The sequence below is a fragment of the Nelumbo nucifera genome, chromosome 2 (assembly GCF_055504915.1).
Source record: "Nelumbo nucifera cultivar China Antique chromosome 2, China Antique-T2T, whole genome shotgun sequence".
In the NCBI taxonomy this organism is placed as follows: Eukaryota; Viridiplantae; Streptophyta; class Magnoliopsida; order Proteales; family Nelumbonaceae; genus Nelumbo; species Nelumbo nucifera.
The window spans coordinates 100,149,532-100,177,127 of NC_142650.1; the positions used below are offsets into that span (position 1 = coordinate 100,149,532).

Genomic DNA, 27,596 nt, shown 5'->3' on the forward strand with positions numbered 1-27,596 from the left:
CCTATTTCCCTTATTCATATCCGAGTTCACCTGATAATTCAACATCACACATTCGAGTGCGAATACGTTGGAATCTACAGTAAGATTCCATTTTCTTAAATGAAAGGGTGCCACGAATCACCCAATCGTATTAATATATATATTAGATTTCGCTCAAATTAGCGAAACAGTTTTATTAACTCAGTCCACTTCAAGCTTCGGAAGTTTAATCTTATTTCTTTCAGTGATTCAAATTCATGAGGATTTTTAAATGCTTATGTAAATGGGATGAAGGTAAGTTTGATTATCGACAGAGTTTCAGTATGAATAAAAAAGTTAATAAAAAACATGTCTCCAATCATCCAATTGTTTATTTCTTCCAATAAACAATGTTTTCCTAGAAAGGAAAACAAAACTAGAAACGACACAAGTCATTTAGTGCTTATCCAGTATCCCAGCCTCTTGGTAGCTTCTAACAGAATCAGAAAGGGTCTCCTCCAATGGTCTGTATTTCCACCCCAATTTCTGTAATTTCTCAGAACTATAGGTTTCTTCTGCCATGATCTCCTCAAAACTGCAAAATGAACAATACGATTAGAAGAAGAAGAAGAGATTTCTGAAATTTGAGAGGCCAATCATGTAAACAAAAGAGGGTTTTGTTGAATGTCTGATTTTGTTTTTCAAAACAAAAAACAACTGCAACACGAACAAAACTAAGAAGATTTTGCTGATGTGAAAATTTTGTTTTGAAAAACAAAATCATACATATTTGCTAAGGATGCTGGTTCAGTTTTCAAACCAATAGCATGAAGATCTTAAGTGGAACAAAAGAAAAATCTAGCAGAGTAAAATACCAATCAGCTGACAATATGGCAGATTGACTGCCATATTCTAATAACAAAATTGGCAAACACTACTGACTAGGGGGATGATTGAAACCGTGGCCGTTTTTCTGAAAAAGAGTGTCACGTCAGATGTGTTTCAACAAACACCCATATACATAATTGGAAAAACGCTTGAACCATGGACACATTTCATGCACCGGTGAACCATTGTCCCCAACGGTTGACTGATTAGTGATTACATGTATCCTATGTCATGCTTATCTGTCAGCATATACATGAAAAACGGTGATGAAAATCACCTTACCAAACAGTATAATGTTACTGCCTACGTGACAGAAACACTCTCAAACAAAATCAAAACATTTTTTATGAAAAACAGGTCTTGAAAGCATAGACGTTTTTTCTTAAAAATTGGTCCCAAAAAACACCTGCGTTTCCAAACACTATCTAGATTGAAATACTTACTTCTTTGGATAGTTGTAGTCGGGATACATGATCCTTAACTTCTCGATCAGGTCCTTTGTTCTGATCGTATATGCTAGACATATGTATCTTCCTTCTGCTTCAGGCTTCTCATATGCCAGTAGAAGTGCTTCAGCTACATCACGGACATCTACGATTATACAGATTTTGTTCTCCAATGATTCAAATCCCTCTGTTTGGTTTTGGACACAATAGAAGAAATTGTACTTAGAAATGGAAAAAAAAGAAAAGAAAAATTGAAGTCCATAAATTCCATGGAAGTTCATTTTCCCGTTCTTTTTATTTCAAATAATTACAAGATACTAAAAAGTTTCAGTTGTACTTGGAAAGAAAAAAAGCGTTTGAAAGATAATATGCCTCCTCCCTTCTTGATTGTATTTATTCTGTTTACATATTGATTGTTACAACAGACTGCACACTTGCTTTTGTTATGCTACAACAAATTGTTCAACTTGCTTTTTGTGAAGAAACTATCTGATGCACCATATTGCTGTAGTTCCTATTGTATTTTATCTCTTATTTTATTATTTGTTCTTCAGCTCTGTAAGGGCCTCTCTGTAAATTCTCTAATTTCATTTTCTATATAAAGGACCCTTGGGATAGGGTTGAAGTCCATTTTCTTCACCCCAGAATTCTGTTTTCTTCTCTGGGTTCGTTGGCATGGTATCAAAGCAAGCTGCTCTGTAATTTCTGTTCTTTCTTTTCTTTTCTTTCTCTTTGGCCATATAGAGGGTATTGTCTTCTGGATGTTTCGACTGGTGTTAGGGCTGTGCTCTTCAACCCTAATCCTTGTTCTTTGTGGAGGTTTCGGTCTGGTGTTAGGGCTGTCCTCATATCTGTTTTTTTCTCTCAGAAAATCCATAGGATCTGAAAAGTCTTGGGGGAGTTCTGACCACCTCTCCTGGGTGGCAGGAGCCTTTCTTTCTCCCACTGTGAACTGGTTCCTCCAGGGTGGCAGCAACTTGGCCTCTTAAGGTTCAGTTTTGAACAGTAGTAGACTAAGAAATCTCAACAGTTTGGCTTCTTTCTCCTTCAACAGCAGCTGTTTTTGAACATTTTTTTGTTTCTTATGCTTCAAACTGAGGAACTTCAATAGACATAAGGTTTCCTCTTAAAGCTACTTTGGAAAACTTCTCATTTCAGGTTGTTGTATCTCACTATTTTCTTAATCGACTATTGTCCTAGGGTATTTTCTTCTCTCGATTATCAGTTCTTGGAACCCTAGTTCGTGCTGCCCTAGTTTTGTGTTGTTTTGGACCATTTATTAGAGGATTTTGATTCTTCTGTAAAGTTTTATTGCTGAAGTTTCTCAGGATTGGCTGAAGTAATTCACTGCCTAATTCGTTGCTGATTTAAGTGTACCGATTAACATTGCACACATCAGTTTTGCTATCATTTTCCCTTGTTTGATTTTGCTTATGATGGCTGAAAAGATTAACTTTCTCCCTGTAAAATTTGATAGAACTAACTACAATATGTGGAACTAACTACATAGAGTCAGCCTTAGAGATTACCTTACATAAGACCTTATCTATCAAAGTGAATAGAAAGGGAGAGAGTGGATCACCTTGTCTATAACCTCGGAGGCCCTCAATGAAATCAACTGCCAACCCGTTAACTATAACAAAGAAGTGGCTTGCTTGCAAACAACTAAATGGATGGGAGATCCATCATATGGATGGCTGAACCCTATAGGAAGATTGGGCGAAATTTCAAAATATTCTCTCTTTCCATTTGGGAATCGCATTCCTTATTTTAGAAAAATGCATTTTCAATGATCAATCTTAAACTAAATCGGACCAGATTTGAAACCAAAAAGGGAGGAAAGGGATATACTTGATACAGAGTAGCAATAACTCCCAATGAAAGTGTTCACGCCCAAGGAGAAAACCAAAACCCGCTTCCCCTGAAGATGACACAGTGTGTGGTGAAGTAGGATTAGCAAGACGACTCTTCAACAAGAACCGAATTCTTTAGCAAGAATGGAGTAGAGGGCTGGTGAGCACGACTTCAGATTGTTTCTTCTACCAAGAAGCAATATCAAGAACAATTCTTGATCACTCCCATAAGACGACACTCTACAGTTTGCTATGTCTTGTATGGTATCTTTTGCATGTCCACCCTGCTCTCTTATTTATAGCCTTAAAGACACAACCTTCTAATCTGATTAGGAGTTTCCTGATCCAAATCTTTATTTGGATCTGGACTCCCATCAGGTATTACCCTCAATGGTCTTACACTTAACCTCTCAACCCATAATGATCAAACATTGCCCGACAAGAGAGAACCTCTCCCTCGACTACAAGGAACAATACTGCACTCTCTACTCACATGGATCCTGGGAATTAAAACCTTTTGCAAACATTTTGAAACATATATATTTATATATATGTATATCTTTATATAAATATCTTTTGCAAAAACAAATTTCAACAGTTGAAATCAACTACCGTCAGTTTTAGGTTTCCATCAGAGAGAATGCACCCCCGATCATTCACTTTATCCAATAAAGGGGTTGATCCTGTCACTATGATCACCCTCTCAGATGAATTCTCAAGCTGTCATAACATACCCAGGTTTTGACCCCCTCTAAGGATCTCACTGATTGGCATATCAAAAACAGCCCAATCTGACACCTGGTGCAGTACCATAATCGGGTCTAGGGGTCAGGTGTAACATTCCAGTTTTACCCATCTATCTCCAAGGTCTAGGGCAATACTGGAATTTCGGTCCGGTTCAGGGCTTCAAGAAAACCCACACTACATGTACCTCAAGTCTCACCCTAGCAGCTGAAACAAGCCACCCCAACCAACTTGGCGGTACATCAGTGTCAGCCTTGGCAGGATTAATCTCCCTAGATCTATCCAACGGATGTGAAGATTATAAATTAACACGAGTCTCATAAGTGTCCAGTTTAAGGGTATTACACAGAAACACACTACAATGACATGAATCAATTATGTATTTTATTCATTTACAATAAATGTCAAAAGGTACATCAATCTGATTGGAGCTAAGGGCATAATTGTCTAACAACAACCTTTGATCCATTTACACCATAGAACCCCAAAGCCACACCTCCTCATAATATTGATAAAAAAAGCCCAATCCACTAAATCGTAAGCTTTCTCCAAATCCAACTTTATTGTTATTTCCTTCTTCAACCTTTTTTGAGCCTCCACACACTCATTTGCAACTAGAATCTAATTAACTATATCATCAATACAAACATCCCTTAGAGAGGCACTAGGTGTAACCTCTCCAACATAATCAACGCATTTACAACCTAAATTAGGTCCCAAACAAATGGTCCCTATTCATCCCTTGCTTAGAAAGGGTATCAACAAAGGCATTGGCAGTCCTCGATCACCTCTTGTATTCTCAATTCATGTTTATTGTCGGCCACTTAAATTTCATCTCATTTCAGTAGCCCTAACTTACAAACTCCAATTCCTTCAACCACCCCACCATCACGTTATTACCACCTTTATTTATCACATTTTCCAAATCTTTCTCATTCTGAGAAATAATTTTTTAATTCCCTCATTTTCTTCTTTGGCAGAGTCGGTTTTAGATGCAATTTTGTTTTATTTCCGATTTGCAATTGTTCTAAGTACTCCTAAATAGGTTTACTATTTCAATAAAATTATATTTATTGTTCTTAGCATTAATGGTAAACTTTGGCAGTGCATAGTCTCTCTCCCTCTCTTCTTCTCCCCTCAGATCACAAAGACAAATTAAAATCACAAAGAGACATGTTCACAACTTGCTACACCGGTTGTACTAAAAATTATTGAATGTATGTTCATCAACCAATTTGGAGTCATTGAGAATCATCATCTTTGCTGTTCTTAAGCACATTTCTTTGTATGATTCCATGATGTTAGGACAACATTAGTGTATGCATTCTTTGTATAGAAAATTTATGCTCACATTTCTTTTAAGCTCAACTCCCTAGAGTGAAACGTTGTAACTCATGTAAACATATATGCCTCCACAAAGACAAACTACATGGATATATGCATAAAACAAATGAAAAGAAAGATAGTGAAAGTACAAGAAGAGACCTTTCAAAAGATTGATGAGAACCAAGCTGCTGAAATTAATTGTTGGCTGCAATATTGGTCCAAGAACAAGACCTGGACAGACTGTCACAATGTTGAGACCATTCTGTTTTGCATACTCTAAAGCCTGACTTTCTGCTAAAGTTTTGGAAAGGCAATAAAAGTTCTGGCATGAACATGAAACAATGCAAGCTTAGATTTCATAAAATCCTTCCAAATGGTCTACACTCAAATTATATTACTGAAAGAACAAACATACAGTCTGCATTTCTACTTTAGTATTAATGAAGCAGAATAAATACTCAGCGTTACCATTAAATGTAAAAAGGAAAATCTAAAGATAAAATCATGATCATGAGAATGTCGTCAAATGAGGTCATACATAAAGATGGTCCCATCCGCATTACATGTCAAGTTCAAAAACTTGGTCCCAATCACAACTCAACCGAGAACATGAAAAGCCCAAGAGAAAGACAAGACTATTCAAATTCTATATACTCAGGCACCTTAATGGCTTAATCAACTAATCAGTATAGTTGGATTGAGAATTAATTGGGTTTAACATACCAAAACCCTCAAGCCATTTCTTGTCCCTATTAGAATATTTAAATTCTGCGAAAACATGGGCGAGGAAATGGATGCAGAAAGTTGGGGGTGTTGCAAGCAAGCTCCTGTTATCAAGCTAGTGTGTGCTAGCACATCCATGGATGATACAAAACTATTATTGTGCTATCATGAAATCACATGGAGGCCCTGAAACATGGAGAATGCTAGCCTAGGCTTCTGATCTGAGCAACAAACAACTATATGAAAGTTGATAAGCTCAAACCATTGCATCAAATGGGAAAAGTAAAGTGTGCACCGCAACACACATCTTTTTATCCATCCATTCCTTGCTCAGATGTGTTAATGAAGATGGACTAATTAAACATGTGCAAGTGATTTCGAAACATTATTAGTGTCACACTATCACCTCTTAAGATTTTAAGCATGGAATAATTAAATGAAAAATCAACAAATGTAAACTTGATTTTGCCACAACAGAAACCATCAAACATGCTTCGGGTAATACATTCTAGGCAAAAGAGAAAGGATGACTAATTTTGTTTCTCTCATTCAATTATAGCATATTTTATTCATGTTATGAATATGCGGTATAGATGCAGATTTGAGCCTCCCCTATTCAGTACTTAGGCGTAGGGATCAACTGCTAGATGGCTTGAGTACAATTTGTCCATCAAAATAAGGTTAGCACATGGCAGAATGGTAATAATTTTTATATGCCTCAGGTTGTTCTTGTTAGAAAGTGTATGCCCTTAGCTTCAATCAAATTGATGTATAAATACATTTATTGTAAATAAATAAAGGTACATTTTTATTTATGTTGATATTGGTATGTTTCTGTGAAATTACACCTTAAACTAGACATTTATGAGACTTGTGTTATCTTAAAATATTCTCAGCTGTTAGATAGACTTGGGGAGTTTATCCTGCTAAGGTTGACATTGATGTACTGCCAAAAGAAGTTGGGGCATCTTGTCTCAAATGCTAAGGTTAGACCCATAGCACATACAATATGTGTTTGGTTGAAGCACTGAACTCAGACCATTTTCCCTTTATGCCCTGGACCTTGGAGATTGATGGGCAAAACTAGTAAGTCACATATAACCCCTAGGCTTGATTATGGTACTGTACTAGGTATTGGATTTGGTTGTCTTTGATATGCCAATCAATTATCCATTGAGGATCATAACCTTGGTATGTTGGGGCAATATGAGAATTCACTTAAGTCGGTGATCATAGTGATAGGATCGGCCCCTTTGATGGACAAAGTGAATGATAGGGCCTCCACTCTCTCTGATAGAAACCTAAACTACTAGTAGTGGATTTCAACTGTATTTGAGATTTGATTTTGTAATATATATATATATATATATATATGTTTTATGAAAAAATTTTTGCAAAAGGTTTTAATTCTCGGGATACATCCGAGAAGAGAGTCCAGATCCAAATCAGATTTGGATAATCTCCTAATTTGATTAGGAGAAATGCTCCATAAAGAGACAAGAACACCTCTCTATTCTTCTCTCTGTTCTTCTTTTGTCTCACAAGAAACCTTAGTTCGACCACAACTATTTTGGGACTGATAGATATCAATGTTCTTCTGATGTTTACAATAAAAATGAAGAGGAATTTCATGCTTATTTCTCTAATTCGACCCAAGCAGTTGCATTGCAGTTTTGTTGAAAATTGCATTGTTGGACCGGCTTTAGAATACGATGCACCATCTTTAGTGGAGGCTAGTTTTAGGACTAATTTGGGTGTGAATTTTCACATTGGGATCTGCGTTTGTGGCATCTATATCAAGTATACATCTCCCTCTTTGTTTGGTTTCAAATTTGGTCCAGTTTAGTGCAAAATTGATAATGAAAAATGCAATTTTTTGAAACATAGGGAATTCGATTTCCAGAAGGATTATGAAACTTTTGAAAATTCGCCCAGCCATCTAGCATGAAAAATGCAATTTGAGTAGTTAGTAGAACATTCTAAGAAATCAATTCTCAAAATGGGTGAATGATTTGAAATTTTGGTGAATATATTCTAATGCATTATAGAATTGTTCTATTATGGATTCTTGAAATCTTGGGATAAAAGTGTAATGGAGACCAAAATTTTGTTGGCGTCAAGTTTTGTGTACATCGAGTACATTATTTCGATTAGGTGGTCTATAATTAATTTTTTTTCTTTTCTAGAAAGAATGTATTAGGTTTTTTTATGTAAGCAATAGAAATTAGGGTTTTCTATTTTTTTTACATCGAAAAATCACTAGAGTGCGTAGAGAAGACAAAGCTTGTAGATGGAGATCGATCTGAAGATTGCAATTTCGTAGGGATGCAGTTTTTGTCCGTATTGGATTCAAACCATCAAACTATTAACCCTAGCCATTTATTCTATTTGTTTGCTACCTTTTTGTTGTTTTGATTGTGAATCATAACTAAGAATTTCATATCATTACCTATGTGAATTGATGCATGTTTTGGACACCAAACCCTATGCTGATTTGACCTTGTTTTGGTCTAATTTTGTTGGGCCAAACATATGGTTCTTTGGAGTATGACCACAACCACTTGGGTCACGGTTTAAGTGACCCAAAATAGGGTTTAGGCCAAGTGTTTGATGGCCCATTGCATGGACCAGTTTGACCCATACTTGAAAAACCCTTTTACATTAAATTAAAGCAAGACTAGCCCATTTCAACATGGACTTCTATATGGGTCGAATTGCTTTTTACAATTTAGCCCATATACCAAGATAAAATTATTAGATAATTTGGTCCATTGATGGGCTGATCATGTATTAATCTAAATGGATATGAATTTTATAAGTTTTAAATTGATTTGGATCAATTGTATTTGTATTTATGATGTGTTTAATGGATGTGATTCGTTCATGAGCCGTAAGTGCTTGGCCCATGTATTAACTTATAAGACTCTCTAGAACATCATGAATGAATGCACATCATTGTCATAATGCCCATAGGTCATTACATGATCTTCTTTTTCAATGGGCCCCCTAAATAGCTTCCTCCCCAAGAGGAACCTCGTGGGAACCCTATCTCATTAAGGGAACATTTGAATTTGACTTCATGAAAGTCAGTGGAAGCCACTATGGTATTACATAAATCTGACTTAGGGAATAATATACATGTTCCCTCCCGATTAATATAAGTGCAATTTGATAGGGAATATCATAAGATGATTTCTTTAAAAGCCTTCCATCATTAGCATAAAAATGGATTGAATTGGTGGGTGGAGATGCACCATAAAATTGGTTTATCCATTTCACTTAAACAGTCAATGGGATTGTTTCATAAAATGATAGATGCATCATAGACTAGTGGGATGGGTCTATCCTAAAATGGAAGACTCTTCCACGGTACCTTGGGGTTCATGATATGACAGGTTTGCACTTGCTAGACAGAAATATTTAATCTAAAATGGTAATGAACCTTGTTTAATGGAGTCTAAAGGGAAAGTTCATTTGATGAGCAGATATGTGATCTTTCGCAGAAAGTGGTGGGGTTATGCACCTAAAACTGTTAACCCTATACACCTATGTGATTTCCCACATTTCTAGGGACATGAACTGTGTCATCGTCATTGAGATAGGAGGAAAATCTCAGAGATGAGCAAATAGAGATGGAACATAGATAAAATTCCATTCTATGAAAGATAACATGAAATAATATTATGGTCATTGACTACTACTTATTAATGCCTTTTATCAGAAATGGCACACAAACAATTCACTAAATTGTTAGACGACAACAAACTGAAAGGACCCAACTACGTAGATTGGCATCATAAGCTAAATCTAGTGCTCACGTCTGAGAAATTGGACAAGGTTACCAAAAACCCAACACTGGAACATCCAAGTGACTGAGCTTCTAAAGCAATGAGGGAATATTAGGAATGAGAAGAGAAAAATTCTCTTGCACAGTGTTATACCATAGCCTCCTTGGACAATTCTATGTAGAGACAATTTAACAAAATTGATTTCTACAAAGATATCCTGGATAGTCTGAAGACCATGTATGAAGAGCAGAATTGTTCTGCAAGACAAAAGGTCCTCAAACTGTTGATGACCATGAGGATGAGTAAAAGCCAATTAGTTCATGACCATGTCATGCGGATTATAGGTTATATAAATGAATTGGAGGCTCTTGGCTTTCCACTTGACGATGACACCAAGACTGATGTTGTCTTGAACTCTCTATTTTCATCCTTCAATCAATTTGTCATGAAATATAATATGAACAAGTTAAAAGTTAGTTTGTAGGAGCTCAACAATACGTTGCAAAGAGCCAAAGAACTAATCAAGAAGGACAATCCAATAGCTATATTTGTTGAAGGTGGCAAATCTAGCAAGAAGAAAAAGAAGGGTAAGAAGAGGCCTCAGAAAAAGGGAGGCAAATAGAAGAAGAAGAAGAAGAAGAGAGACAAGTCATCAGATGAATGTTACTTCTACAAGCAGACTGGGCACTAAAAGAGGAATTGTCCTCAGTATCTGAAATCCCACAAGAACAAAGGAGGTTGTTTCGAATCTCTTGTCATAGAGACCAATATATTGATCACTTCTGCATCATGGTGTATTGACTCTAGGGCTTCTACTAATGCATGTAATACATTGTAGGGGTTCAGGGAAAGCAGAAGGTTAAATGATGATGAGGTTGTGCTTTACTTGGGGACAACTGCAACTGTTGCGGCTACTGCTACAGGAACTGTAGATTTGATTTTTAGAGTTGTTACGGTGAAAGATTGTCTTTATGTACCATTACTTAGAAAAAATTCGATTTCAGTTTCTAAACTATGTAAGGATACTATTTTATTTAGTAATAAGATTACAATTAAATTGAATAATAAATTACTTACTCATGGAGAACATGAGAATGGTCTTTATGTCCTCCATCATTCTCTAGAAACAAATATAACTGAAACTGTGTTGGAGCATATCCCCAAGAAAAGAACACGTGATGCAGTTAATCCCACGTGTCTGTGGCATTACTGATTTGGCTATATAAATATAGAACATATTATACGATTGATGAAGTATGGTCTTCTAGATTTTCTCACCGTGGAAGATCTACCAACTTGTGAGCCTTGCCTCCAAGGAAATATGACAAAAGGTCATTTACTAGTAAGCCTGAAAGATCTACAAGCACACTTGATCTTATACTTACAGATGTATGTGGTCCAATGAATGTTAGGACATGAAACCAACATTGTTATTTCATAACTTTCACCGATTATTATTCTTGGTATAATTACGTATACCTAATGAGACATGAGTTTGAATCCTTTGAAAAGTTTAAGGAGTTTAGACAAGAAGTTGAGAAAAAGTTGGAGAGACAGATCAAAACCCATCAAATAGATCGAGAAGGTGAATATCTCTCCAACAAAGTTAGGGATCATTTAAAGGACAATGGGATTATATTACAATTGTCTCCTACTACATCTCAATTAAATGGTGTCAAAGAGAAAAATCAGATTAGATATGGTTCGATCACTCCCCATCCATTCAGAGCTACCCATATCCTTTTTGGGACATGCATTTGAGATTGCAATTTACGTGTTGAATTAGGTTTCAACCAAGTTGGTTCCTAAGACTCCTTATGAGCTATGGATTAGCAAGAAACCAAGTGTAAGACACTTGAAAATATGGGGTTGTCCAGCACACGTCAAAAGGATAAGTGCGGATAAATTAGAATCTAAAACCACATATTGCCTATTTGTAGGCTACCCCAAAAAGACAACGTAGGGCATCTTTTTTATGACTCACGAAAACAAAAATTGTTTGTTAGTGGGAATGCTTACTTCTTGGAGGAGGACTACATCTTGAACAATCGTCAACAAGAAATTGTTCTTAGTAAAGAAAGCTTAGGAGTAGTAGGAAATGACCCACAAATTCCAGATAATAATACCTAGCTTAGAAAATATACTCGGGTTTCTATACCTCTAGTTCGTTACGACTGTCATCAAGAAAGTTACTTAATGAAAGCAACAAACAATGAGGAAGATCCCGTAACTTATACGGAAGCTATTTTGGACATAGACTCCTTGAATTGTGTAGATGCCATGAAAGTCGAGATGGACTCGAGGAAAACCAACAAAATTTGGACTTTCGTAGACTCACCCCCTCGGGGTGAAAGAAATCAATTGCAAATGGATATACAAGATAAAGAATGGCCCTAATGGAAAAATTGAGATCTATAAAACTCAACCTGTAGAGAAAGAGTACACTTAGAAAGAAGGAATTGACTATGAGGAGACATTTTTTCCAGTGGCCATGCTCAAATCCATAAGGATTCTATTAGCTATATATAGTTGCACACTATGATTATAAAATATGGCATATGGATATTAAAACCGCATTTCTGAACGGAGATCTTATTGAAGATATCTATATGCAGCAGCCGCAAGACTTTGTTACCACGGGTCAGGAACACATAGTGTGTAAACTGAACATATCTATTCATTAGGTGAAGCAAACTTCTAGAAGTTAGAACACTCAAACAATTTGATTTTTAGCAGAATCCGATGAACCCTGTGTTTACAAAAAGATAGTGGGAGATAATGTTACATTCATGCTTGTATATTTAGACGACATTCTGCTCATTGAAAATGATGTAGGAATGTTGACTACGGTGAATGTATGACTTTTGCGGCAATTCTCCATGTAAAGGTGTAAATTGGGCAATATTGCCCATGGCCTGGCACAAATTTGGACTGGCCCAACCCAGAATGGCACGACAGCCTACGAGCCATGTCAGGCCCAACATAATGGTCATTGCCATGTTGGGCTAGGGTTCATAGTCCACGGGTTGACACGACTTGAAGGGCCCGTAGCGGGCTGCGCTTAGCCCATCCGAAAACTAGCCATTGGGCCCCCCAATGGCTAGTTTCAACCTTTTTTGGGGGGTTTTACATAAATACCCCCTAATAGCTATAAATAGCTATATAGGGGGGTATTTATGTATTTTGCTTATGGAGAGGAGAAAAAAATAACACAAATTCCCCCCCAACAACTATATAACAACTTGTTTAGGGGAGCTTTTTAGTTAAAATAAATAATTTTATAATGACCAAAATACCCCTCCCAAAAACTAAAAAGCAAATAATTTTTAGGGTATTTTGGGTAATTGAATTATTTTCAATTCCTATAAATAGGCTTATCCTCCACCATTCTCATCACACCAATTCAACAATTGTCTTAATCTCTTCTCTCTCTCTCTCTCACTCTCTCTCTCTCTCTCTCTCTCTCTATCTCATACATTCTCTATAATCTGAGTAAACTCTAATTGGCTGATTTTTTTATTCTCTAATTCTCAAGTCTTAACCAGCTCAAGTATATCAAGTTAGCAATTTGGGAGGCTTGGACGTTGAAAGGCTTTATCCGTTGAAATCAAGTTGGGATTTTGAACCGACAATCCAAGTAAGTCCAATTAAATTAATTTTTATTCTTTTAGAATTTAAAAAAAATGGTCGGCTCTTCCCAAAACCAATTTCCCAACATGTTCACTGTTGACAATATTCAATCACATCATGATAGTGTTAGAATTGATGCTATTGATATTGACGGAAGTGGAACCTTTACCCCTGGTAAAAGTTGAGTAGGGGAAAAAAAAGAGGTAAGTTGAGTAGCCCAGTTTGAAAAATATTTAAAGTAGAGCATATTGAGGTGAAGGGAAAAAGAGCAATTTGTCAAAAATGTAGAAAAGACATTAGCTATTGTAGCAAAGGTCGTACTGGCCATTTGAGCAGACATTTGCTCACACATGAGAAGGAAGAAGAAGAAGGGAAAGAAACAACACAAATACAAATTGAGAGGGGGTTTTTGGTACATTTAAATATTCACAAGAAAATATGAGACAAGAATTTGCAAAACAAATTGTACATGTAGAACAACCATTTTTGTTTGTTGAAGATACTAAGCTTGAAAAATGGTTGCATAATTTTGAAAAATCCACAATATAAAAAAGTTTGTAGGAATACTATTAGATAAGATGCTTTAAATTTTTTTCTTCATATAAACAAAATTTAATTTATTTGTTATCAAATTTTAATTCTAAAGTTGTAATTACTTCTGATGTTTGGACATCTAAATTTAACATAAGTTATATTTGTGTTATTGACCATTTTATTGATGAAAATTGGCTTTTAAATAAAAGAATTTTAAGTTTTACTAGGCTTGAATGGCCATATATTGGCTTAGCTATTGCTGCAACCATTTTAAGTACTTTACATGCTTATGAAATAGAAAATAAATATTTTGATAATGCTAGCAATAATGATTCTGCAATAAATATTTTAAAATCTCAATTAAAACAAAGTTTAAATGGTAAATTATTTCATATCAGATGTGCATGTCACATCTTAAATTTATGTATTCAAGATGCCTTAAATATTATTTCTACTCATATTTGTAAAATTAGAAATTGTATTAAATATATTAAAAGCTCAAGGGGAAAAAACAATAACTTAAATATTTATGTCAGAATTATGGTTTAAAATATAAAGATTATATATTAGATGTAAAACATAGATGAAGTTCTATCTATGCTATGCTAAAAAGTTGTATTTCTCATAAACAAATTCTTACTGATTTTTATAATGAAAAAATGTCTAATGATATTATATTCGATGAAGACTGGGAAATGGCAATTTGTATAATAGATTTTTTAAAACACTTTTAATATGCAACTATTGAATTATCAGGTATTTATTATCCAACTAGTTGTAATTTACCTTATCAATTACTGGTGATTAGTGATTGTTTTGCAAAATATAGAAATCATCCACAATTTAATTGTATTATTGAAATAATGGAAAATAAATTTAAAAAATATTGGGAGAACATTTCTCCCATTTATTGTTTAACTACAATATTTGATTATAGGATTAGGAAAGATGGTTTAGATATTTTACTTGAAACATATTGTGAAAATATGAATATTGAAATTGGAAATAAAAAAGAAGAAATTAATAATTTGTTATTTGAAATGTACAATTTATATGAATCTGAAGTATTAGGAAATGTTCCTACAACTTGTACAACATCTTCAACTTCTAATCTTGATCCCAATAGTAGAAGAGAAACTTTTTTATTTAATAAGTAGAAGACAGAAATCTGCTACTTCCACAACAAGTTCATTTACTTAACTTAATTTTTATTTATAAGCAAATTTTTGTACTTTAGGTGAGGGAACAAATAATTTTGATATTTTAGCCTGGTGTAGTGAACATTCAAAAAACTCGCCGCCATGGCACGTGATCTACTAACCCCTCCGGTGTCTATAGTTCCATCGCAGTCTTGTTTTAGTGCAGGTACCAAGGTGTTGGATGACAAGAGAAGCTGCATGAACAATGAAAGTATAGAGATGTGCATCTGCTTTAAGGATTGGCTAGATGTAGAAGATAGATTACAAGACAAAGGAGGGCATGATACTACAACGGATATTTCACCTGAAGCAGATGGTGAAAGTCATGATTCATGAAGCTGAATAGTTGTATAGATTTTTTTATTCAAATTATTGTAATTTTTTTAATTTTTTTTAATTTTTTTTAATTTATTTTCTATTTTTTTAACAATGTAATTTTGTATTTTTAATTTGTAACTATATTGTAATTTTTATATTTTATTAATTTATTCCATTTTCATATTTCATTAATCCAAGTTTCCAATGATCCAATCATATTTCATTAATTTATTCCATCATTCTTATTTGGTTAAGTATTTGTTTTTAATTTATGTGTTAGATGACTTAGATTTCTCATTTCTTAATTTTTCAAATAGTTCCCAAAGTTCATAAGAAAGTTAAATATTTTAGTTTTACACTTTTAGTTAAAAAAGAAATCAAAAATTTCAAAGAAAAAACAAAAAAGTCAAAAAAATCAATGTCTGCCCTTAGCTCTAATCAGATTGATGTACATATACATTTATTGTAAATGAATAAAAGCACATTATTGTTTAATGTTGTATTGGTATGTTTCTATAAAATTACCCCTTAAACTGGACACTTATGAGACTCGTGTTAGTTTAGGATGTTCTTACCTGTTGGATAGACTTGGGAGTTTATCATGCCAATGCTGATACTGATGTGTTGCCAAAGAAGTTGGGGCAGCTTGTCACAGCTGCTAGGGTTAGATCCAAAGCACATGCAGTGTGTGCTTGTTTGAAACATTGAACTCGAACCATTTTCTAATTATGCCCTAGACCTTGGAGATTGATGGGCAAAACTGGTAAATTACATATAACCCCTAAACTTGATTATGGTACTACACTAGGTGTTAGATTGGGCTCCTTTTGATATGCCAATCAATGAGATCCATTGAGGGTCATAACCTAGGTATGTTGGGGCAGTTTGAGAATTCACTTAAGTGGATGATCATAGTGATAGGATTGGCCCCTTTGTTAGACAAAGTGAATGATAGGGCTTACACTCCCTTTCATGGTTCAAAGTATCGATACAATACGCCTCGTATCGAGCGCATCGTATCGTATCTTTTCAAAATGATACGGTTTGAAACACCTCTTTCTAGGTGTTTCAGACCCCCCAATTTTTTTAATAATAAAAAGCATGCTAAAAGCTTCCAAAAAAGAAACAAAATTTGAAAAAAAAACTAAAAAATAATAAAGTTTCGGTCGTTTCTAAGTGTCGATACGATAGGATGAAACTTGTATATATATATATATATATATATATGTGGAAAAATGTTTTAATTCCTAGGATCCATCCGGATAGAGAATGTGATACTGCACCTTGCAGCCAAGGGAGAGGTCATTCCCTATCGGGTAGTATTTGATCATTACGGGCCAAAATGTTAAGTTTAAGAAACCATTACAGGGCTGATTACATGATGGGTTTTATCTTACTTAAGTCTATTATCCTTGGGTCTTTATAGAATTGTTGGATTCAATGATCATTTAATTGTAAATGTTTGACCCATTTGAGTCCATAGTGATGTGCCGAGGGGTTCGCTGCATTTGGTAGTGAATTTGATTAGGCCTTTTTATAGAGGTTGGGCCGAAGTCATGTGGGTTTATGTGAGGTCATTGTGGGGTTCCACACCATACAAATCAAACCTAAATTGGCCAAGCAACACTCTTAGGTCGTTACCCATATAGCTAATGGGACTAAAGCCCATAATTAATATGATTAATTAAGTTGTCACATGACAACTAAGTTGTCATGTGACATGGAGCGAATCTAGGCTTGGAAATGGGTATGGAGCATCCATCCTCTTAAGAGGATAAGGCTTATCTCTTAATAGATTCCAAATTCAAATTAGATTTGGATAATCTCTTAATTTGATTAGGAAAAGTGTTCCATAAAGAGATAAAAGAAGAAGAGGGCGAACCAGATAATAACACCTCTCTATAATGCTCTCTCTTCTTCTTTTGTCACCCAAGAAACCCTAGTTCGACCACATCTATTTTGGGAACGATAGAGATCAGTGTTCTTCTAATTTTTGGAAGAAAAATGTAGAGGAGTTTTGTGCTCACCTCCCTAGTTCGATCCAAGCAGTTGGATTGTAGTTTTACTGAAAACTGCATTACTGAACCGGCTTCAAGAATACGATGCACCATCTTCAGTGGAGGCTGGTTTTAGGACTGACCTGGGCATGAAATTTCACCTTGGGATCTGCGTTTGTGACATCCATATCAGATATACATCTCCCTCTTTGTTTGGATTCAAATCTGGTCCGGTTCAATACAAGGTCGATTCTGAAAAATGCAATTTTTCGAAACATAGAGAATTCAATTCCCAAAAGGATTAGAAAATTTTTTGATATTTTGCCCAACAATGTAGCATGGTTCAACCATCCATATGATGGATCCTAACACTTCCTTCAGTTCTCAAGTCTCTGTTAAGCCATTAGGAAATACCTAGCATGGCCCCAAGAAATTTCTTTCAACACAAAATATTTACAGAAGAACTACATAATTGTCAATTGAATAATTTAAGAGGGGATAGAAAGGTAGATAAAATCATTCTTACTATTTCAATGGGGACAAACAAAATATCAAAGCATACCAGAATTCCGCATTTATTATCATCTAATCTATTACTTCGTTCTCAATCATTTTCAAAAATGACCATCCATCATAGAAATAAATCAAAACCAAAATAATCTTACTTGGTGGTATTTTTTTGATCAGTTACCTTGATTTCCTTGCAGTATTCCTTATCAGACCAACACATTTCGTCCATAACTTGATTCTTTGGCCAATTTGGATTCTTGTAGACAGCAGATATAGATGACACAACAACAACTTTATGCACCTTTTCTTTAGAACATGCTTTGAGTACATTATGCGTACCAGATGCTGCAGGCTCAATGAGTTCCACCTGAAAGATAGTAACTTGAGAATAGATGCAGCGAACATAAAATAAGTTGAATACACGATATTAGAACTGCATTGGCAGGAGCATCATGCACTAGGCTACCCACTTTACACAATATTCTGCATGAGAGATGTAGGATATCCTAGTTGGATGATTTTCCAAGTAAAAAATCAACCCCTAAAGAAAGAACAGAATACAATGAAATAAATTATGTTTCAGTCAAATGCCTGGACTTCCCTAGAGAAACAAGTTTCCCATATCACAGGCCTCTAAGTGTATCTTTAAAAGAAATGTTATAACATCAGGTGAAAGGATTCCCTAGCCAGGTCCAAATTTTCTCATGTCCTATTCCCATAGAGGCAACCAAACGCCTTGCTTACATGATTGTGTGCAGTACCCAAAAGCAGATGATGGCACAAGATATGTATGAAGGTTATCTTCTTCATTGGGTGGGGGAGATTTGGAAGCATAACTTTATGTACGAGGAAAGGATTCTTCACATTAGAAGCATATATACCCGCCATGATGGTGATTTGAAGAAAGGAAGTGAAAATTGAAGCCAAGAGTTTTTGTTCCGAAAAAGGTAGATATGAGGGTTGGTTCGTAGCAATACAAAGCTGTGTGTGCCAGAGGGTTGGTTCGTAGCAATTATGGAAGTTGGTGGTGATAATAGAAAACACATGGTGTGTGTGCCAGAGGATGGAGAGAGAGTAGGATGGAGAATGCTTACAGAGGCCCCACAGGAATTTCTACTGAGTGTAGATAGAAGACAAAGCTCAAATGTTCATGGTGATTCTGAAATCTATGCTAAGCAGAGCCATAAAGATAAATCGAAGGAAGAAGAACAAAGCTTTAAAATACCTCAAGCCATAGTTTGCAGTGACTCTAGAACTCAAAGATTGCTCTTAGATGTAGCGGAAGGAGAATGGGAGAATGAACGAACTGAAGAAAGAATATGAGGTAAAGGGTTCCAATGCAATGAGAATTGGATACCCATGAGATCAATTATATAGTGAACGTACAAATAAGTACAACAGAGAGATAAGCATGATACAGAGATAAGAATAACAGAGAGATAACAGGAATGGCTACACAATGAATCTAATCCTAATATCTAGATGATGCTAATCTCTTGATCTCAACCTTCAGATAACTACGTTATCCGTTACAGAGAAGAACTTGATTCTGACTGCAGCCAAAAGAGTCCAAGATTGGGAGAATGTTGTAGAGGCGGTTAAGAAGAGATTTAATATAAAAGATACTGCTAAAGTTAGACCTTTTGATGGCTCAAAGGCTGTATTTTATGGAGCTGGTGAAGTAGTGATCCCAAATTAGAAAAAGAGAAACACAAGAAGTATTTAGCGCAATGAATTGGCCATTGGCCTTGCATTGTATTTATAATAGAAGAGTTCTACAAAGGGAAAACTCTATCTTAGATAGAGTCCTAGATAACAACCAATAAAGATAACACAACAGATCTCATCTCATTAGGATAACAATTATCCTAACCTCTAAGGATAAATGTTATCCTAAGGATGGAATCCTAGATGTACATAATTGCAACTATTGGATATACTCTAATACACCCCCTCAAACTCCATGATCATCATGAACATGGAGTTTGTCCCGCAAGAAGCAAAACTGATCACCGACAAGTGGCTTGATGAGAATGTCAGCAACCTGATCTTTGGAAGAGATGAATCGCATGGTAAGCCATTTAGCAAGAACAAGATCTCGGAGAAAGTGAAAATCAACCTCAACATGACGAGTCCGAGCACGAGAAACAGGATTGGCCGCAAGGTAGGTGGCACCGATGTTATCACACCAAATAGTAGGGATCTCAGAGAGTAGGGATCTCAGAGAGATTGACATCAAGAACTCGAAGAAGAGAGGAAATCCACAACACTTCAGTAGCATATGTAGCACAAGCACGAAACTCAGACTCGATGCTGGAGTGTTCTACTGTGGCCTATTTGCGAGAGCTTCAGGCAATAAGATTAGGCCCTAAATAAACAGTAAATCCACTAGTAGATCATCGGTCATCCGGGCAACCGGCCCAGTCAGCATTTGAAAAAGCGTTGTAGAGACCATGCATAACGGTGTGTTTGAGATAACGCAAGATGCATTTGACAACTGCCCAATGAACATCAGTAGGAGACTAAAGGAACTGAGAGACTTTGCTGATAGTGAAGGAAATGTCTGGACGGATTATAGCAACATACTGAAGAGCGCCAACAATACTCTGATACTTAGTAGGATCAGAAAGAGGAGAGCCATCATGCTGAGTAAGCTTGGGGTGAACAGCCATAAGAGAGGAAATCGGTTTAGCAACATCCATGTGAGACCGTCAGAGCAAGTCAGAAATGTACTAACGTTGACTAAGAAGTATCCCATTAGAATGCCTGAGAAGTTGAATACCAAGGAAGAAAGCGGCAGGGCTTAGATCCTTAAGAGAGAAATGACGAGAAAGCTCTTGAATGCAGTTATGAATAGCACTATGGGAGTTCCCAATCAGTAAAACATCATCCACATAGAGTAGGAGATACAGAGTAACATATTTAGAGCAAAACACAAATAGAGAAGTATCAGCAGTAGATGCTTGGAAACCCATTTGTGCTAACTGATGAGTGAGACAAGCATGCAAGCTCGCGGAGCCTGACGAAGTCGATAGAGGGCTTTGTGCAATTTGCACACATGTTCTGGTTTGGTAGGATCCACAAAACCCTTAGGCTGTCAAATGTAGATATTTTCACGAAGCATCACATTCAAGAAAGCATTATCAAAGTCAATCTGATGTATACACCATCGATTCATCACAGCAAGAGAGAATGGTGCAAATGGTTACGAGTTTGACAACCGGGCTAAAAGTAGCTGTAAAATCAACCCCGGGAATCTGAGTAAAACCCTGTGCGACCAAATGCGCCTTGTACTTGTCAATGGTACCATCTGCCTTCCATTTGATTTTATAGACCCACTTGCTCCCAACCACATTCATGTAAGGGGAATATGGAACAAGACTCCAAGTTCCATTAGAAACCAAGGCATTAAACTCCTTAGTCATGGCATCATGCCAATGAGTAGATTTGGCTGCTTGGGAATACCTGGAGGGTTCCAAAGTATCATCACCAAAATGAACTAACAAAGACTGTGGTAAGGGATACCTGGCGGCGAGATGAGAACAAGGTGGGAGAGACCCATCCATCAAGTGAATAATCATAGGATGCTGACAGGAAGGCTGAGTAGCAACCAGTACTGATGTAGCAAGGATATCCTATATGGGACGAGTCCCACGGGGTCTGTGATAACTTTGTAGTTTGATGCCTTAAGGGCATCATTTCAGGGGTATTTTTAACTCTGTAGTAAAAAATATGCCCTTTTCCTAGTTAAATTCAATATTGTGAGGTCTAAGGGTCTCTGTGCAAATCTTAGGGAAAATTGGGGAGTTTCAAGGCTAAAATGCAGTTTTTGGGAAGCTGGTGTGAAGTCCAACTAAGAGAGGGGGTGTTTTTGTGAAAAACTGAGCACAGGAGGACGCCTTCTATCTACTAAACCCAGAATGGCACTCCTCCTACTATATTAGCGTGCTTCCCTCTCCTTAGCAAACCTTAGGGCGCCTTCTAACTCATTCTTTTCATCCTTAACAAACCCTAGCTGCCTCTAACTACTAAATCCCCACCTTCAATCCCTTCTAATCTCCACCATTCATTCTAGGGCACTTTCTTTTTAGCATTCTAACCCTAAGGCGCCACCTAACTTCTAATCCTCACCATTCAGCCTTTAGCCAATAGATCTCAACTCTCTATTCCACTCTCTATCTCAACCATCCACTCTAGGGCACTACCCACTCCATTTAATCTCCACCTTTCAACCCTAAGCGTCTCAATCTCCACCATCCATTTCTGGGTGCCCAAATCTCAGTCCTACATAATATTGGGCACCCTCTCCTTTTCTTCTCAGCCTTAAGATCACCTTAGAACCATCCTAACCCTTCATTAGAAACCTTAGGGCACCTAGATATTTGCTAAAACCAAGTTGCCGCCCCCTCTTTCTCTCTAATCCCAATTCTATCCACCATTCTCTATATAAAGGACTCAAGGGCTCCTGAGAAGGGGTTAGATTCTGCCCCCAGGTAAGACGGAAGGCTGATTTTGAGAACTTCAAGGGTAGAAGAAGAGGAGGACGCCTAGGCAAGAGGAGGGGTTCCTGCTTGCAGTTTGCCTAAGCTACTACTGCCACCTTTGGATTCGGATCCTAACCAGTAGTCTTAGATTTAATTTCTGTTCTTTCATTTCCAGTTCCGTTATTTCCTTTCTGCAATTTACTTTCATTCAGTTTGATTTTTGTTTTCTTTTCTACAAATCTGGAATTTGGCTAGGTAAGACGGAAGGCCTTGCTCAAGAAGTTCGAGTGTCAAAGGAGAGATCCGGAGACTGCTACCTCTGATCGGATTACAGACTTTTCATTTCATTCCTTTTATTTACTTATTTCTGTTATTTATTTATTTTTCTTCAACTCTCAATTATGTTCTCTTTCCTGAATATAAGTAAATAATGATTTTTCCCTCGCTTCCCTGTGGATACGACCCGTTCTCACCATTTATTGCATTTGTAATTATTTGAGAATCGAAAAAAAAATTATAAATATTAAAATTGGTGTTCCGAAGTGGTTAACGACATGCTTCCAAACACACCAGTTTTTGGCGTTGTTGCCAGGGAAGCAGTGGAGAAAATTTTTTATTTGCTTTGTCTGGATCTGTTTCATTATTTTTTTTATATTCGTTTGATTACTTGATCTATAATATCATTTTAATTCTTGTTTCTCTTTGATTTTGCAGGACATAATAGCGAAAGGTGGGGTACCGGAGCATTACCGGACTACGGAAGAAAAAAGAAGAGAAGAATTAATTGGGTTGCGTTTCAGGTGTAGTTGTCCCATTTTATTTTTGATTTTTTTTATTTTATTTTTGAACTCTTTTTTTAGTAGAATAGTGATTTTTGAATTTCTAATTATTTTTTTTCTAGATCCGATTTATATTTTTTTTAGTATTATGTTTCTTTTGTTTTGTTTCTAGATCTATTTTTTTCTTTATTTTAATTTCTTGTTCGAATTTTTGTTCTATTAGGTTTGTTTGTTTTCTTTTCAGATAAAAAAGTTTTTGTTCGTCTATTTTATTTTATTTTTTATTGTCGCATAATCTTTTTTTTTTTGTATTTTCGGTTTCATCTTTTGAGTAGCTATTTTTTTTCTTGCAAGAATTTATTTTGGTAGTTGTTAATTTATTTTTAGCGCAATTATTTTTTTATTTTCTGTTTGGAATAATTATTTGTTGCTTTATTTAGTTTCCCTTTAATTAGTTATTTAATTGAATAATTAATTGTTAAATAGAAAATTGTTCAAAATTTCAAATTTAAGTTTAAATTTCAATTCCGAATTTAAATTTTAATTTTAATTCGAATCTGAATTTGAATTTCAAATTTCAAATTTCAAAATTTAAATTTCAAATTTTGAATTTCAAAAAATTAAATAAAAAATATAAAAATATAAAAAAAAATTATTAATATTTTAAAAAAAGTTTTGCATTTGCATTCCAACATTTAGGGTGTGATATTTTAGAGCATGCATCATATAGGTTTATTTAATTTCTGAAATTATCATTGTTAGTTGTGAATGTGTTAGGTTTTCTTTTTATTATTTTAATTGTTCATTTCGCTTAATTAGTTTGCTTTATTATTTTATGTTTAATTGCTGAATTGCATATTAGAAATAATTGTTCATGCATTGTAATTAGTTGCATTTGCTTTGTTTATTTTGTTTCTTTCCATTAATCCATTTAAGGGCAATCAAACTTAAATAAGATAAGGTGGGGATTTCATCATCCTTCCTTGGCCCAAAAATCGCCATCCTTCATGTGTGGTTCACCCTAAACCCTATTTTAAAATTTGTATAGTAAGATCCATTAAGGAGCCTCACATTTGTTTCAAAAGTGTGTTGAATTTTAGGGAAACTTGTGATTACTTTCCATAACCGACGGTTGGTGTCTAAGGGAAGAGGTTAAACGATTAAGCCTAAGTGGGTTTTGTAATTAGGTCTTTGCAAGAGTAAGGGGAGCCTCCCACATCCCCACCTCTTACCTGGCTAACCAAAGCAAGTGGTACAATTCCAAAAGAACGTAAGAGGATTCACATTGGTTGGACCACTAGTTTAGAAAACCCTAGGTCAGCCCTAGGCCATGTGGTTGATTTGCTTGCATTTTTTATTTAAAAATTCAAATTTGAATTTAAATTTCAGAAATTTAATTTTCAAAATCTAAATTTGAATTTAAATTTCAAATTTCAAAAAAAAGAGAAAATCAAAAATTAAAAACAAAATAAAAAAAAAATCAATGGCCGAAGTTTGTGGAATGAGAAACTACTTCTAACCTAAGCCACAAATACATTAGAACCATGTGTCTCAACAATTAGATAAGATTAATGGAATGGCCCAAAGACTTGATCAAGTCCTTGCATTTCATCAACAAAGTGGCCCATACCCAACCTTGTCATCCTATCCAACATGTTTCATTGTGCAAGCCCAGCCCATCATGTTAGCTAGTGCCATGTGGCGGGCCCATGTCAACCAGTCATTCCAAACCAAGTACATGTGGCCAACAGATTTTTCCAACCTAATGCTAACCCATTTTTTGACCCATATAACCTTGGGTGAAAAAATTAGCCCAACTTCACTTATAGGGCCCAAGTCCAAGAAACCACCCTACCAAATATGCACTCTCAATGGTCTGAAGCCCAAACTCACTGTGAGTATAATGATTACCCTGTGACTCAATCGGCTCAACCATGTCAAGCCTATACACAGTCCCAGTAGTACCGCCCATCTAACTCCTTGGCCTAGCAATTTCAGAGGCCACAAGTGCAGAACCAATTCCAGTAGATGTACCCTAGAAATCAACCAGCTCAATCTTATCAAGCCTACTCACAACCTCCTCAAACCCATACAGTTGATGACCAATTCATGCAGTTTCAATAGCTGATCCTAAATCAACAACATTCCATCGATAGATTAGAGAGCCAAATAGGACAGCTAGCCGAAGCCAAGGCGAGGAGAAAAGTAAGGCAACTACTGAGTCAACTGGTTGCAAATCCTAGAAATCAGCCACCGAGTTTTCCTCCACAGCAGATTCAACCATCTCCTAAGAACCCTCAGCTTGAAAATACCAAGGCTATTACAACTTTAAGGAGTGAGGATTTTAGAGGACCCGTATGAGAAAAAGAGAGTTAGTGAAGAAGAAAATGAGCAAAAAGACCCTACGTTAGGGGGGAAGAAAAAGGAAAGGAAAAATTAAAAGAAGAGCCTATAGTGAACCAACCCGTAGTTCCCTTTTCAATTGTACTCACAGCTAGGCCGATGCGAAGGAAAAAAGAGACTCACAAAGAGGAAAGCAGGGGAGTCCATATTAACTTCCCTCTCCTCGACGCGATCCAACATGTCTCGACCTATGCCAAGTTTTTGGAAGAGCTATACACTCAAATGATGGAGCCATGATCGGCCCCAAAAAAGTGATGCTCTCGGCAGATGTTAGTGCGGTCCTCTCGAACCAACTTTCCCGAAAAATGAAAGACCCGGGTGCTCCTCTCATAAGTTGTGTCATCTTTGGAATTACCTGCAGTCGGGCCCTATTGGATCTTGGGGACAGTACAAATCTGCTTCCGTCCATTATTTATAACAGGTTTAAGATTGGCGAGTTAAAATCTACCTTGGTAATTCTGTAACTCGCTGATCGATTGGTCAAGACTCCTTGAGGTGTTATCGAGGATTTCATTGAGAGAATTGTTATTTCCCTATAAACTTTGTTGTCTTAGACAAGACCCCAACTGAGGAATTGACCATAACCTGATAATCCTAGGACAGTCGTTTCTAGCAATGGCCAATGCAAACGTTAACTATAAATCGGGAGAAATGGGCATTTCATTTGGGGAGCAAAAGGTCCAGTTAAATGTTTTTAATGCCTCTAAGTATCCAAACCTAGGGGAAGATGAGTGCAATGTGGATATAGTGGACAATCTTTTGGATGACTTGTCTACCCCTTGGTTAGCCTAGTCTGAGCCCTGTTTGTATGAAGAAGAAAGTGAGTCTGAGAGTCTGGATGAAAGAAGTGCGTAAATGTGTCCGACTGAAGACATTAAACTTAGCGTTGGTTGGGAGGCAACCCAACATAGTTTCTAGTTGTTTTTAGGATTAGAGTTTTCTTTTTTGATTTGAAACCAGTTGGCAAACCTTAAACCCTTCAGGAAAACCCTATTGATTGTTTCCTTTGGCCCAAGTCTTTTTTGCGTCAGTGTAGTCATGCCATTAGGTGAAGGGATGATAGATCCATCCTATGGACGCCTAAAGATTGAAGAATAAGGGGGCAAATTTCAAAAGTTTTTCTCTCCCTTCAACTGGGAATCGCATTCCCTATTTAGAAAATCATATTTTCAAGGATCATTCTTGAACCTTAAACTGAATCAGATCGGAACCAAAAGGAGTAGGAGAGAATTATACCTGATACGGAGAAGTAGTATCTCCCAACGGAGGTGTTCACGCCCAAGGAAGGATCCAAAAACTACTCCCACTGAAGATGGCGCAGTGCAGAATGGAGCAGAATCAGCAGTGTTCTTCTCCAAGAACTCTGTCCTTCGCAAGAATCAGCAGAATGGTACATGAGCACAGCTTCCTTTCAATCCTTTCTTAAAGAACTGATGTCAAGATCCAATATTGACTTCTCCCACAACTGGAGATCGAACTGGCAAACAGGGCGGCAAGAACAGGAAGGCGGCAAGAGAGTATTCGCAGGGTGCAGAATTCTCTCTTCTTGTTTTCAGCACTAAAGGAAATCTGATGTGTGTCTCTTAGGCTACCGCCCCCTTCTTTTGTTAACCTAGAAAGATCAGCTCCTAATCTCATTAGGAGCTGCTTATCTAAATCATATTTGGATCAGCCTTCTCTTCAGGTGATAAGGATAAACCCTTATCTTATCTGCAGATTAGATTAGCTTTCTCCTAATCTCATTAGGAGGTTTTAAATCTGAATCACATTCAGATCTGGACTCTCTGAGTGGATAGGGTCAAGACCCTATCCTATCTGCCAATCCATCTCAGAATTCGCCCCATTATTAACCAAATAAATAGCCCAGTTCGAAATGGGCTTTAGGCCCATTAAGCTTATGTGCTCACTTAACCTTCCTAACTGCCGCCCAGTTGGGCTTCATTGTATGGCGTGGGACCCAAACATTGATCTATACATCAGCCACATGGGTTCGGCCCAGCCTTTGTTACAAGGCCT

The 27,596-nt window shown here is 36.4% G+C and overlaps 1 protein-coding gene across 2 annotated transcripts in view; it reads right to left on the reverse strand.

Annotated features, from left to right (window-relative positions):
• Positions 1 to 227: 227 nt before the first annotated feature.
• Positions 228 to 27,596, reverse strand: part of LOC104606316 (cinnamoyl-CoA reductase 1-like) — a 39,909-nt gene continuing 12,540 nt past the window's right edge. The window contains exons 3-6 of one of the 2 annotated variants that reach the window (XM_010271451.3): positions 18,096 to 18,281; positions 5,375 to 5,537; positions 1,290 to 1,479; positions 228 to 553 (exon numbers count right to left, since the gene is read on the reverse strand). In XM_010271451.3, the coding sequence (XP_010269753.1) occupies positions 415 to 553; positions 1,290 to 1,479; positions 5,375 to 5,537; positions 18,096 to 18,281 (678 nt within the window). In that variant the 3' untranslated portion in view covers positions 228 to 414. The remainder of the gene's footprint in view (positions 554 to 1,289; positions 1,480 to 5,374; positions 5,538 to 18,095; positions 18,282 to 27,596) is intronic. The other variant, XM_088898377.1, reaches the window with a different exon arrangement.